Source organism: Caretta caretta, chromosome 2 (assembly GCF_965140235.1).
Source record: "Caretta caretta isolate rCarCar2 chromosome 2, rCarCar1.hap1, whole genome shotgun sequence".
In the NCBI taxonomy this organism is placed as follows: Eukaryota; Metazoa; Chordata; order Testudines; family Cheloniidae; genus Caretta; species Caretta caretta.
This window is the reverse complement of record NC_134207.1, coordinates 27,233,933-27,248,908: the sequence shown is the minus strand read 5'-3', so window position 1 is coordinate 27,248,908 and position 14,976 is coordinate 27,233,933. Positions and strand designations below refer to the sequence as shown.

General features: G+C 38.9%; 1 protein-coding gene across 1 annotated transcript in view; it reads right to left on the bottom strand.

Annotated features, from left to right (window-relative positions):
- Positions 1 to 14,976, bottom strand: part of EIF3H (eukaryotic translation initiation factor 3 subunit H) — a 118,886-nt gene that overhangs the window by 15,620 nt on the left and 88,290 nt on the right. Inside the window, exons 3-5 of the mRNA XM_048841525.2 lie at positions 5,382 to 5,549; positions 3,746 to 3,845; positions 1,909 to 2,058 (exon numbers count right to left, since the gene is read on the bottom strand). Coding sequence (XP_048697482.1) covers positions 1,909 to 2,058; positions 3,746 to 3,845; positions 5,382 to 5,549 — 418 coding nt within the window. The remainder of the gene's footprint in view (positions 1 to 1,908; positions 2,059 to 3,745; positions 3,846 to 5,381; positions 5,550 to 14,976) is intronic.

Here is a 14,976-nt window from a genome sequence, read left to right as displayed (position 1 = left end):
TTTCAAAAAGAAAAGGAGTACTTGTGGCACCTTAGAGACTAACCAATTTATTTGAGCATGAGCTTTCGTGAGCTACAGCTCACTTCATCGGATGCATACCGTGGAAACTGCAGTCGATATTATATACACACAGAGACCATGAAACAATAAACATGGTCCCACCCCAGCAGGACAGTGGGGTGGGAGGGGGTATTGTTTCATGGTCTCTGTGTGTATATAATGTCTACTGCAGTTTCCATGATATGCATCCGATGAAGTGAGCTGTAGCTCACAAAAGCTCATGCTCAAATAAATTGGTTAGTCTCTAAGGTGCCACAAGTACTCCTTTTCTTTTTGCAAAGACAGACTAACACGGCTGTTACTCTAAAGACTTTTTAAACAATTATACTGGAATCAGAAGGCAATTATAATGGAAGATGAAAACGAATACCTAACAGAGATCAAGAGAGAAGTGAAGTTGTATAAGGTCACACTTTATTCAACATTTATAGTGACTAATGAAATTAATCAAAAAAACACAAGAAGGTATTAAGAGAAATGGAAAATGAATGACTAACACTCACTATGAAGATGACAAAGCTGTTGGATGATTCAGAAGAAGGTCTGAGAAAGTTGGTGGAGATTATATATGAATACAGCAAAGAAGATGGTCCAGAATAGAATGTGGACGAGACAAAAACTACGGTGGTTTGCAAGGATCACAGGAAAACAGGCAAGGTTTCAGTAAGTGACACAGTCATATAGTGAGAAAGACATTATTGCTACTTAGGAAGCATCATTGCAGAAAACAGAAGACTGGACATTGAAATAAGCACCTGAATAGCAGAACAAAAGATATTCTGGAAGATTAAACATCTGAAGAGAAGGGACATAAATCTGAAAACTAAATTCCAACTCTGAAAAACCGACTTACAGGTGTGAAACACAGACATTCAAACAAATAGATAATAAAGAAACTGCAATTCTTTGAATTATGGGGTTACAGAAGAATTCAGAAAAAATATGAACAGATTGTGTAACCAACAAAAAAAGTGTTGGAGAGTATGGGAACTCAGTAAACACTCATTAGAGACCTTCTGAAAGAAAGATTCAATTTGCAGGGCACATTAGAGGTTCAGCGGGCAATGCATGTTTACAGACACTGGAATGGACAGTTGATGGCAGAAGACGACGAAGCAGAAAAAGATCATGGATGGACAATATGGTAACTTGGGTGGATGAAAAGGACTATTCATTCACAAGGAGATTAGCAGAGGATCATATGGAATGGGCTGCCATGGTTGCAAACTTTCAGTAATAGAGATGCCATGTAAGAGGAGACAACCCGACTCTGGGCTCTCAAACTCTCAGCAAACCTAATGTGACTTTTTAGCAAAATGGATACCATCAACACACCAGGCTTAGTAAAGTCAATCATTATTGAAATCTCTTTTCAAGTATTATATTCTTGTTTAGGAGGGTTGATCATTTTTAACTGCGTAATATTGGCTCAGGAGAACAGATGTGATTTTTTTTTAATAAAATCATTCATATATTATATTTGACAAAAACAATCGAACTAAAGATATTGTTCTATTTTGAGATCTGTTTGGCAATTTTTGTAGGTGCTGAGCATTAGCTGGACCTACAAAATGATTTCTTTAAAGTGAAGAAACACACACTAACTATTAAGGTTACTGGGTACACGTTGAGTATGTAAATTATGTATTCTCTGAATTTAAACACTCTGTTTTTACCATGTAGTTTTTGCTTCCCTCAAAGCAGGACAGGAGGGATGACATCTTGGCTCCATTAAAGTCAATGGTAAAACTCCCACTGATTGCAACAAGGCTGGGATTTCACCATGGCGTTAAAGTGTAGCTTGGGAACATGAATAAAGATACGACCATTATTTTAACAAGTACTTACCTTCCAGCCAGACTGAGCAATTCGTGTTTATCTGCTACTGCCGATTTCTTTTCCAGCTCCCAAAGCATAACATTGATCAGGTACGAATTCTTAATTATAATGGGCACCTCTTCAAACATGTGCTCAAATGAAACATTTGCTTTTTTCAATCTGTGAAGCAAGTTTAAATAGTTTTTATACAAACTGCAATTTTGCTCCTTGGGGTCTCTATTCTTGTTCTAGCAACAGCCAGCTTGTGATTCCGTAGAGCCCTAGATTTCCAGACCTCCACTGCCAAGCAACACTCAAGCCTCTTTGGTACGAGGCATTTGCATGGAAAAACTTTACATTTATAAAGCCTTGTAAAAACTACCCAAGTGAAAAAGCCCTCAAAAGTAAAGCAGATACTTTAATCGCTAATGTGTTATTTACAAGAATAAACCTCCAGCAAAAGACTACAATGGCAAGGTTAACTCTGCCCCACCAGAATATTTTACTGTTTTCCTTACCATCAGTTTTTCTTAATTGGAAGTGACTAGTCACCACACAGCTCTGGAATAAGTTCTAAGTTCACAACCACTATGTTACAATGAAACACACTAATGTTTCTATGGAAAGCTGCAGTCTCGAGTAAGTGAACATATAACTTTAAATGATTTACACAATTAAAAAGAGGATGATGAAATATATTTAAATTCTAGTCAGAACAACAGAATAGAATTTTCTTATTTTTATAACAACATTTTACCTTACATTTATTACCCCTTACTTTTAATTTTTAAACAGAAAAAATAGACACGGATACCTTTCATCAGACCAACAAATAAAGGTACAATACACAAGTTTGGGGGCACATGTATTATGTGTACTGAGGCTGGAAACTAAAACATTCACTTCCATTTTTTAGACTAAGCAGCAAACTAGTGGAAGTGTTATCTTTAGACACTGAGCAATGAAATGGTTCAGGTTTTCTGAATGAAAGCTTTGCGTGGGTTTATTTTTTGCTGCTGAGCACTGAGATGATTAGGGGGAAAGATGTCATGTTAGCAGCTGCTTCCATTATAAGTGGTTACTCAATGGCAGGGTAAAACAAGCAACATTGTTGTAACCAATCAATCAAACAACACAATTCACAAAACATTTTCTCGCCACAAAAATAGTAAAACTTGTTATTTGATTAGCCAGTCTCAAGAACAGCTGTATTTTTAGAGGTCTCTATTTTGGGCCAAGAGATCATTTATTATTATTGATAATGTGATAGTGCTAATAGGCCTCATTGTGCTAGGCACCCTAGACTGACAGGTCTGCTTTGGAAGCACAGCAAATATTCTGAAATAAAAGTAATTTTATTCCAGAAGACAGTGCCCAAGGAATAGCTATAGCAAATAGTTATTCCAGAATCCCTATGCTCGTCAATTTCCTCCATGTAGACAAGGCCTTAAGAGATTGATCTGTTCCCTTTCTCTATCTCTTTGTGTATTTCTGCCCTTTTGCCATCACCTCAATGTATCTCTGCCTCTGTTCCCAGTTGCAGCTGTCTTCACAACACTTAACAACCCCATAGCTGGAGTGATAGAATGCAGCACATCCTTTCAAAACATATGTTAATGTTGCTCCCCCAAGCCAACAGTAGGAGTGCTTGGAGCAACATCATCATGTCTTAGTCATTGCATTTGAGTATACATGCATCACTGGCATTACATACCTGGTTTCCACAGAAATTGACATATCACAAGAATTTTTTGTTAAAAATCTCCTTTTACCCTCCTCCTCCTCCTCCCATCTCTTCACCCCCCCCACCCCCCCCTCAAAAAAAGAAGGATCAATGCATGAAGAGAGCGTCTTTTAAAATACTTACGCTTCTGGAGAGAAATCTTTCTCTTTGCAAACTTCCATCAGTTTGGGAGTCAGTCTGTAAGCCTTTAGCGACAGAGACCCTTGGGCAGTCTTAATGGGATCTAAGACAAAGTATGGAGGAAGGACACAATCACAAAGATGATTTAAAAATAGTCTTCCTCTACTTGAATATTTCTTTGGATGGTTTACATTTTAGGAAAAATATTATATTGCATATTTATATTTAAAAACCTAAAAAAAAAATCAGCACAACAGGGACTGTGGTCCCTTGACTAGAAGTGTAGTAATGAGATATAAAATAGAACTGAACTACATGTAATGCATCTATTTACTCATCTAATACAAATGAGGGACTTAAAAGTTATTTGTACTTAAAAGTATTTAAGAAAAGTGAAAAGTACTAATTCCTGATTTCTTTTCCTTAGCACAAACTACCCGAACAACTCACATATGATGGCTGCCTCACTGAAATACAAAGGTTTCCCCCTCACAAAAAGGCAGCTCTACCTACTATGTAGTAAAATAAAAATATTTACTAAACCATATTCACTTAATACCAACGTGAGATTTAGGATTAGTGATTGCCTAATATGAATTAGCCTAACCGTCTAATTGCTTGGGACAAAAATATATTGATGCATAAAAAGATTAGCTTCCTCTTGACATACTGTTTTGAGTTCAGTGGAATGTTTTCTAAACAAACCGTTAAATTCCTAGGACATGGACGCTTAACACTTGCAGCACAATAGTGGCTAAGGTATGCCAATATTAGAATAAAAACTGTTAACATTCATGATGTCTGAAATTTAACACAGTCAAACTTTTAGCAATCAGTGATAAAATGAAAACCAAAATAGACTTGAACAAGTGGAAAATTCATCAAGGTCTGATGATGCAATGTTTCCAGCCAATATAAGTATACTTTAACAACTTGTTCTTTACTGTAATCCAATTGTTAACATACTGAAACAATTTTGGGGCAGCTCATAAGATTGATCGTATTCATTAGTATTTTTTCTGACAGATACTCAGGACGTTACATTTACTTCTCAGCTGGAAACTATATGCAAGTCTGCCAGATATGGCAAACTGTGAGTGTTCGGGGAGGGGGAGGCTATAAAGCTGTTAAATTGCCTACGGTTCTGATACAGCACAGAACATCTGGTCTGGAGAGCTTGAGGAAACACCATTAAATAGGCAGAAAATAAAAAAATCTTTGTGCTAAGAAACAGTCCAGGTTTTGTATGCTTCTGTCAGAGGTATAAAAAAATTTGGCAATTTGTATTATGATTGGTCAGTCACGTACAGAGCCAGACACTCTAGCAATCGGGGGTTTTAGACATCTGGTCTAGTTCCACCAGTCCCTTCAACGAGGGAGGGGAGATGGAGGAATAAAAATGAAGCAGCTACTCCAGCATTCCAAAACGTACACATCAGGGCTCTGATAGCAAGAAAAATAAACAGAAAGAAGGAAACCCTGTCTAGACTTAGCTGCTGCTGAGGCTGCTGTAGACACAGGGTTGGTATTTACTTGAAAAGGCCTGCCAGGCTACTCTTACAGGCAAAAGACAGAATACAAAAATAGTAGTAATAATATTAAGAGGGGAAAAGAATAATAAAGGAAACCTCATACTAACCGTAAATGAGAACTACAGACTCCTCAATTGCATGTTGGTAACTGAACTGGGAGTCCAGGAGGGCACGAGTGACAAAAGAGCCATAGTAAGTAGATTGGTACCAGCCAACATGAAGATGATCAATATTTACGTGGCGAAGGCTTCGCATCATTTCCATCTGGTATTGAACTAGATGAAATAAAGAGAATGCTAAAGCATAAACTTCTAAAAATTATTTCTCGAGAACACCTACAATTAAACCTGAGCAAGTTACATTTTTTACAACTATAAAATCAGATTGGTTTATTTCAGTCACTACTCAACACAGATAATATTAAAAATTGGAACTTGTCGTATAAAGTCAGAATAAAACTATTTTGGTTAATCAGAATACTTCTCATTTGGAGTTCACTGCTAAGCTTATCAATGAACTGTTACACAGTTTATTGCATTCACTATCTCGTTCATTTATGTAAAACAATTCTGATATTATGTGTCTCACAGCAAAAATAAATTTCTGTTCAACAGGAACATTCTGTTCAAGAGTAAAATTAGTGTAACTGAGTTCTTTAATAGTATCAAACATCATAAGTTTGAAGATAATTTTGAAAACTATGACATGAGAAAGCAGATTTATGGGAACCAAAAGTAAAAACAGTTTATTTTGAATGTAAATACGAGATAATACTGAAACTGTTGTGCATTTTTAGGAATACACACAGTAATTGTGTCCCTCCCATTTGGAGCCACCTATTGCAACTGTCAGGCAGTTGTTTGCATTAATCTTTAATATTTACACTTCTTTTTTAATATGTGGTACATTACTTTAGAAGGTAGAGAAAAAACAGCCATTTTGGCAGGATTATTATACTAAGAATTGTGTTGTATTGTAGCCAACGAGTAAATTATTTCCATTAAGTGTCTCATTTAAGCAGACTGCCTTTATGTAATACAATCTTATTAAGCAATGTTTAATGTGGTGCAATCTATCTTTCTAATTACAAAAAAATGTATAATGGATTATCATTTTATCACAGTTCAGGCATTTTGAATAGATAACTGAGGGCTTGTCTACATTTAAACTGTTACAGCTGCACCACTATATCCCTTCAGTGTAAACTCTACCTACGCTGACAGAAGGGGTTTCTCCCATTGGTAGAGATAAGCCACTTCCCCGAGAAATGAAAGCATTCTCCTGTCAACCTACCATTGTCTACACTGGGAGTTAGGTTGTCATACATCTCTCAGGGGGTGTGGATTTTTCACACCACTGAGACACATAGCTATACCAATGTAAGCTCCCAATGCAGACCAGCCCTGAGGCACAGCAGCCATTTAAAAAATCAACAATTTTAGATTTCAGTGAGATAATCAAATGAATTGACACTAATAGTCAATCAATAGGCAAATTCTTAAAAATTACGTTTGCAGCTGTAAAACTTGCAAAGTTCAGTTTACACCAGTTTCATTTTTTTTTTAACCAAACTCTCATGCACATACAGAAATATAACAGCCATAACATAAGGTAGCTACATAATTAGCAAGAGTAGAGGATAACTTTCAAAATGTACCCCCTACATCTTCAGACATAAATTTGTGTTCTTTACAGGAGGGAAATAAACCCATCCATATTTGCTGAAGATATTAGCACACATTTCTCAGGAGTGAACAAATATTCTCCCAACTTACTAGACAGCAAGCAAACTGTAAATTCCAAAGCCTGCTTATAGTTGCCCTGTGGCCAAAAGATCTGCCACACTTCCCACTCTTTGTAATTATTTAAAATATATGTTAACATCTCAGTATTCTCTCTCTCACATCCCAAAAAGATGCAAGTATTGTATCTGTGATTACATGGGCACCTTACTTCTAGAGCATCAAGAGCATGTTTGGCACTTTACCTTCCACTCTGTAATGTCTATCCTCCAAACAGCTCACAATTTAAGGCTATGTCTAGACTGCAAAACAACAACTCCGTGGCACTGAATCTCAGAGCTTGGGTCAACTGACTCAGGCTTGCAGGACTAAAAATGTAAGTATAGATGCCCGAGCCCAGGCTCTGAATCCTGACAGCGGGGTTGAGTCTCAGACCTCGGGCTTCAATATGAGCCTGAACATCTACACTGCTATTTTTAACCCTGTAGCGTGAGCCCAAGTCAGTTCACCCAGGCTGAGACTCGCTGCTGCAGGTTTGCACAATACACATACCCCATGCGTCACCTGTACACACCCCCAGAGGACGTCAACTTTCTCAATATCATCTGTGAATCCCCAGAACTGGTCAGGAGTGCATGTAAAGGTTTGTATCAATGCAAAACAGAGTCTACAATGCCACCATAGATGACATGATGACTGCTGAGCAGCAAGCACACATTCACCGAAACGACAGAGTAAATTAAGAGCCAGTAACTGCTCAAAAAATATAGGCTGAACAAATAGTTGATTATTTTTAAAGGAATGCTGAAAATGCCACCTCTTTCCAGGTCATGGTACACAACTCAATTTAGACCTACTGCTTTGGAGATAAACCGTTAGTAGTTTTTCCTGCAAACTTACAGGCATGGGCTAATCAGATAACCAGTTTTAAAGTACAACCCACTAGCTAAGACATTCAGAAACACCAATCAAATTCAAGGAAGTTGCTGTTCCTGTCACCTCATCCTTTAAGAGGTATCTCCATAGGAAGCACTCCATATATTAGGAAAACGAGATGCAAGCAAAAATCCATCCATCCATCCCTTGATTCAGGCTGGTCAGAGAAGCTTTGCATCCTTCTTAATGTCTCCAAAACAGTATGAAGAGGTTGTTCAAGAGTCTAAATTCTACTGGTAGACTAGTATAAAAACGCACAGACTTCTGACATAAAAATCTTTTTGTTTAAAGCAGGACTTAGACGGAACACACACATAATAAATGTATGCATATGGAAACAAAAGGCTGCTTTGGTTAAAGGAAGGGAACTGTTATCAGATCTGAATGGAAAGTGAGAAAGTTTTGAATGAAAGTATTATTTGTTCCCCCACTTTCTGGGCAAATGAAATCAACATGAGAAAAAAATGACTTTTCACAAAAGTAACTTAAGGACTTAAAGGGAGAGGGAACAATTTTCTTTGAACAAAGAGGTCAAATCTGGGATTTTAAAAAGCACACCTTTTTGAAGAGCTGTGTATAATGAGGCTCTTTTGGGGTACTCAGAAAATGATGGTGCATGCATGACCTAGTCTGAAAATCTAACTTTTGATAAGTTCAGCATTAAAGAGAGACAAGACAACGGGAAAGCATTTCAGGCCCTTCACAAGCATGAGTAAAGATGTCCTATACTCTTCAGTGCAAACCTGGAAGGTAATTGGTGAATATGTGGCGAGAACAATACTTCCAAGAGAAGTTCTCAAACTCTGCCTTTCTAGAAACAGAGTCAGCAATGTGTACTTTGTAAATAATGGCTTCTAGCAGAAGGTAGATGTGACAGATATCGCAATTTCCTGCAATATCCTTGTGAGACTTTATTGAATTAAGTTTAGGTATCTTTGGGGTCCACTATATTGAATACAAAGTATATTAATTATTGTGTGCCAGGATTCTGTGTAACCTCTCTAGGGGAGCGATGGGATGTGAGCTAGGGAGTTCAAAAGACTATAATGAAAATGTGCCAGACAAGAATGGACTTTTGGGACAATAAAAGTCTGAAATGGTTTTCCTGGGGAGTACCTAGGAAGAGATCATGCAAATTCCCCATCTCCTGTTATGCAAAAGCCCCATCTTTTGAAGCTATGTCCTGAGGAATAGGTAATTTTCTGCTGATTACCTGGTCCCAAAGACTGAAGATCAAAGGCCTGAGCTATATAAAGAAACAGCTGAACTGCCCAATCAGGGTTCTGGTTCTGAGACAGTTATGAATTTGTAAACACAGGGAAAATCCAGTTCTGGGTTTTGAAAGACTGACACCTACCACAGAACCCAAATTAGGAGTTGGGGGTGACCTCTGGTAGGCTTTTTAGCATGCATGCAGCTTCTTTTATTGTGTTTAATATGTTTTCTCTAATGTTTTCACCATAAGAATAAATGTGCTTTCTCAGAAAGAGTTGTGTGGTAACTTATAACTGCGGGTAATACACTGGTCATAGCCTCCAGTGAGAAAGCAAAGTGCCGATGCTGGCCTTTTAGTCTATCACAATGCAGGCAGGGAACAGTGCAGCTTTAGAGAACCCCCAATCAGAAGGGAATGATATGCGAGTCTTCGCCCAAGAGTGGTGACAGCTAAGAGCTGGAAGCCTGTAGTGGGTGCCCTTGGTGGATCAGGGAGGGGAAAAACAGGTGCAGTTATCCTAAAACTGTGACAATAGGAAAAGTAAAAGTATCCACATCTGCAAATCACCACTTCCTGATTTCACTATTTTTAGCAGATAAATAATAACGGAGGAAACATCTATGCTGAGTAGAAAAGTCTCAAAGGATCGATAAAGTATCCATAGCTAGCAACTCTGTCTCTGAAAAATGACTACAAAAGAATCAATTATGATGAAAATCCCTATCAGAAAGAAAAAGTAACTTTTTACCAAGCACAGATAAAAGCATGTTTGAATCTTTAGCAACAGCTATGGTTCCAACAAAACTGTGCGTTTGCACAACTTCATAATAAATAACCCCCAAATTGTCTGTGCTGATATAATCAGCATTATTTCTTCACATTGTTTCCATCATTCTGTAAAGCATCACTTCCTTAACTGAAAGAACGAGGAGTACTTGTGGCAACTTAGACTAACAAATTTATTTGAGCATAAGCTTTCGTGGGCTAAAATCCACTTCATCTGATGCACGCAGTGATTTTCAGTTCTTTCAGTTAAGGAAGTGATGCTTTACAGAATGATGGAAACAATGTGAAGAAACAGTGCTGATTATATCAGCACAAACAATTTGGGGGTTATTTATTATGAAGTTGTGGATCAGGGAGGGGATCCATATACACACACACAGAAGTTGTGGATACATATATACAAACACACAGAGAACATGAAAAAATAGGTGTTGCCATACACACTATAATGAGAGTGATCAAATCAGGTGACAAGTATCAGAGGGGTAGCTGTGTTAGTTTGGGTCTGTAAAAGTGGCAGAGTGTCCTTTGGCACCTTATAGACTAACTGATATATTGGAGCATCAGCTTTTGTGGATGAATACCCACTTCGTTGGATGCATGTAGTGGAAATTTCCAGAGGCAGCTATAAATATGCAAGCAAGGATCAGGCTTGGGATTAAGAGGTTAGTTCAGTCGGGAGGATGAGGCCCTCTTCTAGCAGTTGATGTGTGAACACCAAGGGAGGAGAAACTGCTTTTGTAGTTGGCTAGCCATTCACAGTCTCAGATATAAGGAATGGCAATATACAAAAACAAACACCTGCAGGAGAACACTTCAACCTCCCTGGACACACAAATGCAGATTTAAAGGTAGCCATCCTACAGCAAAAATACTTCAGGACCAGACTTCAAAGAGAAACTGCTGAGCTTCAGTTCATTTGCAAATTTGATACCATCAGCTCAGGATTAAACAAAGTCTGTGTATGGCTAGCCGATTACAAAAGCAGTTTCTCCTCCCTTGGTGTTCACACCTCAACTGCTAGAAGAGGGCCTCATCCTCCCTGATTGCACTAACCTTGTTATCCCTAGCCTGATTCTTGCTTGCATAGTTATACTTACCTCTGGAAATTTCACTACATGCATCTGACGAAGTGGGTATTAACTCACGAAAGCTCATACAGTGACTCAATGGTAAATCTGAGAATAGAATCCTGATCTCCTGACTCCCAGTCTCATGCTGTAACAGTTAAACCACATTCCCTCCTACATATCACAAAATATCTTCAAGTCATTTATGACTCAACTTAAAAATAGGGTACAAATGGGTCTGGTAGCCTTTTCTCTCCCCACCCCCCTCTTTCTTTCTTCTTCCTCATTTTAAAAGAGTCCAAATGGCTATTTTAAAATACAAAGATCTTTATCCTGACCGATCTACAGCACTCCATCAGGGTTGGCATATTCTTGTTCAATTCACATTTTTTTTTGGAAAAGCAGCATATTATCACCACCGTAATATCTGAGCACCCAGAAAACAAGATGAACAATTCATCTGATGGCAACTAAAATTACAGGCCTCAATTTTCAGAAGTGACTAGCAAGTTTGGATGTGTCTGCTTCTGAGTGTTCATTCTGACAGGTTTTACAAACCTGAGGACTTCTCCACAAAAAAATCAGACTCTTAAAATGTCTCAAGTTGGGCACACAGAATCTTTGGACATTTTTGAAAATGTAGGTCTACTTTTATTTACAATCACGTTCATTCAAATCACCAGTGAAAGGGTATGTTAAAACACCCACACTACACGTGGAGAAAACTTAAATTAAAGACTTATTTTGCACTAAACCCACTAATGCCTTTATAACCTTTATTCCAAATTTTACAATTATTCCATCCTTAAAATGGCAAACAATTGTTCAATTTAAATTAACTCTTGCTTTTAAAAAAAAATAATTTTATTACCCATCTTGAGAGAGAGAAAGAGAGATTGCTAAGGAATGGTTTTTACACGACAGAGTTAGGTCAACGCAAAGCAGCTTACGTTGACCTGACTACATAAGTTATATAACTACACTAAAATTTCGCTCCTGCCCATGCAACTGCCCCGCTACGTTGACTTAACTACACCTCAATGAGAGGCAGAGCATCAATGTTGATGTAGTTAGGTCAACGCAGTGTCAGTATAGACACTGCACTGCTTACATCGACTGCTACTGGCTTTCAGAAGCAATCCCACAATTACCCACACTGACAGTACACTTGATACAAGCCCTGTGCTGGTGAGGACACACACTGCTGACAGTAGCAGAGAGATGCACTGGAAAGGGAAGTTAGCTACCCTTTGTTCTTCAAGATATGTGATCCCTATCTGTGTTCCATTGTGGGTACGCATGGACTCCATACAACTAAGACCAGAGAATTCTTGCAAGTAGTGTAAGTACTTGCAAGTAATGCACCCTCGTTCTCCTTGTACTCCACACAGAGGGGATAAGGGGTCGTTAGACCAACTGCCTCTCCAGTTCCTTCTCTTCCAGTGAATCAGAAAGATCCAAAGCACAAGAAAAGAAGGGCGGGTAGTGGAATACAGATAAGGACCACACACCTCGAAGAATGTTGTAATTTCTTGTGAATTGTGTGGATGGAACTCCACATTGCTGCCTTGCAAATATCAAGCAACAGTACCTCTTGAAATAATGCTACTGACACTGCTAGCTTTCACACAAGAGTGAGCCCTTAACCCTTGAGAAAAAGGAAGGTGTGACAACTAAAAGCAGGGTACAGAGAGCCACTTACAGAGTCCCTGGGAAGAAACAGTTTGTCCTCTACCTCGTTCAGCTATGGCAACAAACAGTCTAGGTGACTTTCTGATCTGTTTTGTTCTCTGCAGTTAAAACACCAATGCTTGCATTGAGGGAATAAAGTCTCCTCTCTTTGCTGAAAGCATCATGCTTCAGGAATAATACAGGTAAGTGGATAGTCTGATTGAAGTGAAATTCAAAAACTATCTTAGAATCTGGGTGCAGTTACAGAGAGACTGTCTTTATGGAATATTGTCTATGGCGGGTCTGCCGTTAGGGCTTCAGGTTCACCCACTCATCTAGATTAAATGACAACAATGAAGAAGGTGACTTTTATTGACAGGTGAAACAATGAACATATAGCTAGGTTGAGAAGAGTGACTAAGTGAATGCCCAAAGTACTAACTTATGGTCCAAAGGACAGTCTGGCTTCATTACCAGTGGAAAGGTTTTTAGTAAACTTCTAAAGAACCTAGCTAGACATGGCTAGGTAAGTAGAGAGAGTAGCTGTCCATTGGTGCATGACACACACTGGACTGCTGCCAGGTGAAGCCACAGCAAACTACAGGAAAGACCCACCATCTTAAGGTACGGAGATAATTCAATATAGTAGGAATATCTATGGTCTCTGGAGACATGCAAGGCTAGGCAAAAACACTTTGACTTGGCTAGATAACATTTTTTGGTGGAGTCCTTCCTTCTATTATTGAGAACAGCTTGCACAATTTTGGAGCAGGAATATTCTAGGTCAAACACCCATCCAAATACCAAACTGTGAAGTGAAGGGCATCTGGGTTGGGATGCCTGACCCTGTCAGTCTCTTAAGTAAAGAGATCTGGGAAGGGTTGAATGCTGAGAATTGAATAGGTTGACATTTGTAGAAGATTTGGGAAGCAGAACTATCATGATGAAGATGACCTGTGCTCTGTCCTGTTGAATTTTATGAAGATTCGTGGGTAGCAAGGGACAGGAAGAAAAGTGTTCTGTCCAAGACCGTAGGAGAGCATCACTTCTGGAGTACTGACCTTGCGCTCCCATGGAGCATCAGATCTTGTACTTCGTGTTCACCTTAGAGGTGAACAGGCCCAGGTGAGGGTCCCCCAGAGCAAAGGTGCTATTCACCACTAAATTGTATAACTCTGACTCATGATACACCATGAAGTGCCTGCTGATGTTGTCCATCACACCTCTCACACCTAACATAAGGAGCGACAGATACTGCACTCAGCAGAGATACGAAAGTTCTCCAAGGCAGTACAGATAGCACTGGTGGTCATCACTGAAGAAGAAGCAGGGACAAGGGACAGTGCTGGATCATATTAAAGAAGTTATGTATTAAAAATCACAAATGAGTTTGATTCCCCATAGTTTAAATTCCAGGGTATTACTAATTAAGAGGTCTCTTGGTTTTTGGTACTGTTTCTCTCCCTCTATGTGTGAAACTTGCAAGCTGCTAATTGTGTTAGCACATTCTAAGACAGAGTCTGTTCTCAAAGCAATTCTTTGTAACAACAACTACTCACACAGAGAGAGACTCAAAGCAATACTCTGTAAAAACAGAAACAGCACCCAGAGACTCCCCGCCCTTTTGCTGTATTCATCTCGCTTTGTTAACAATTGTGATTAAAATAAAGATAGAGGATGTATGTGGATGGATGCTTGGTGTGGATAATAACTGAATGATCAGGGAGGTGCCAGCCTAAGAATCCAGTGTCCATCCGCTGAAGAAGGCGTCAAGTGGAAATAACCAAAGGGCCCCTGGAGGGCAGACTGGAATCCACCCAACAGCCTCAAGATTGGGAGAACCAAAGAACAAGATAACATCAGGCAGCACGGAGCCGTCAGGAATGTGCTATCTGCTGATTGATTCAGCAACAGCATGATGAAGCAATTCCCAGAGACTGGCATAGGAAGAAATTCCTATAAAAATGGACTCTAGAAAGTGAGTTCTTTGGTGTCTGATTCTGCAAACCAATTTCCAGGAGCATCAGATGTGCATCTGACAAGGCCCTGCTCCCTCCTCATGTCCAGGCCACCTGGCCAGTGGCTTGGCATGAGCAACTCTAAGGCTGGTAACTAGGATGATAACCTTGCAGAACCTGTGTGTGTGTGTATATGAATGAATGTGTGAATAAATATGAAATTGAATGGAATGTTATAGCTATAACTAACTGCTTACTATGATTTTTTCTGTATTCACAATAAATGTGGCATTTTGCCTTTTTCCCCTTTAATAAGATCCTGC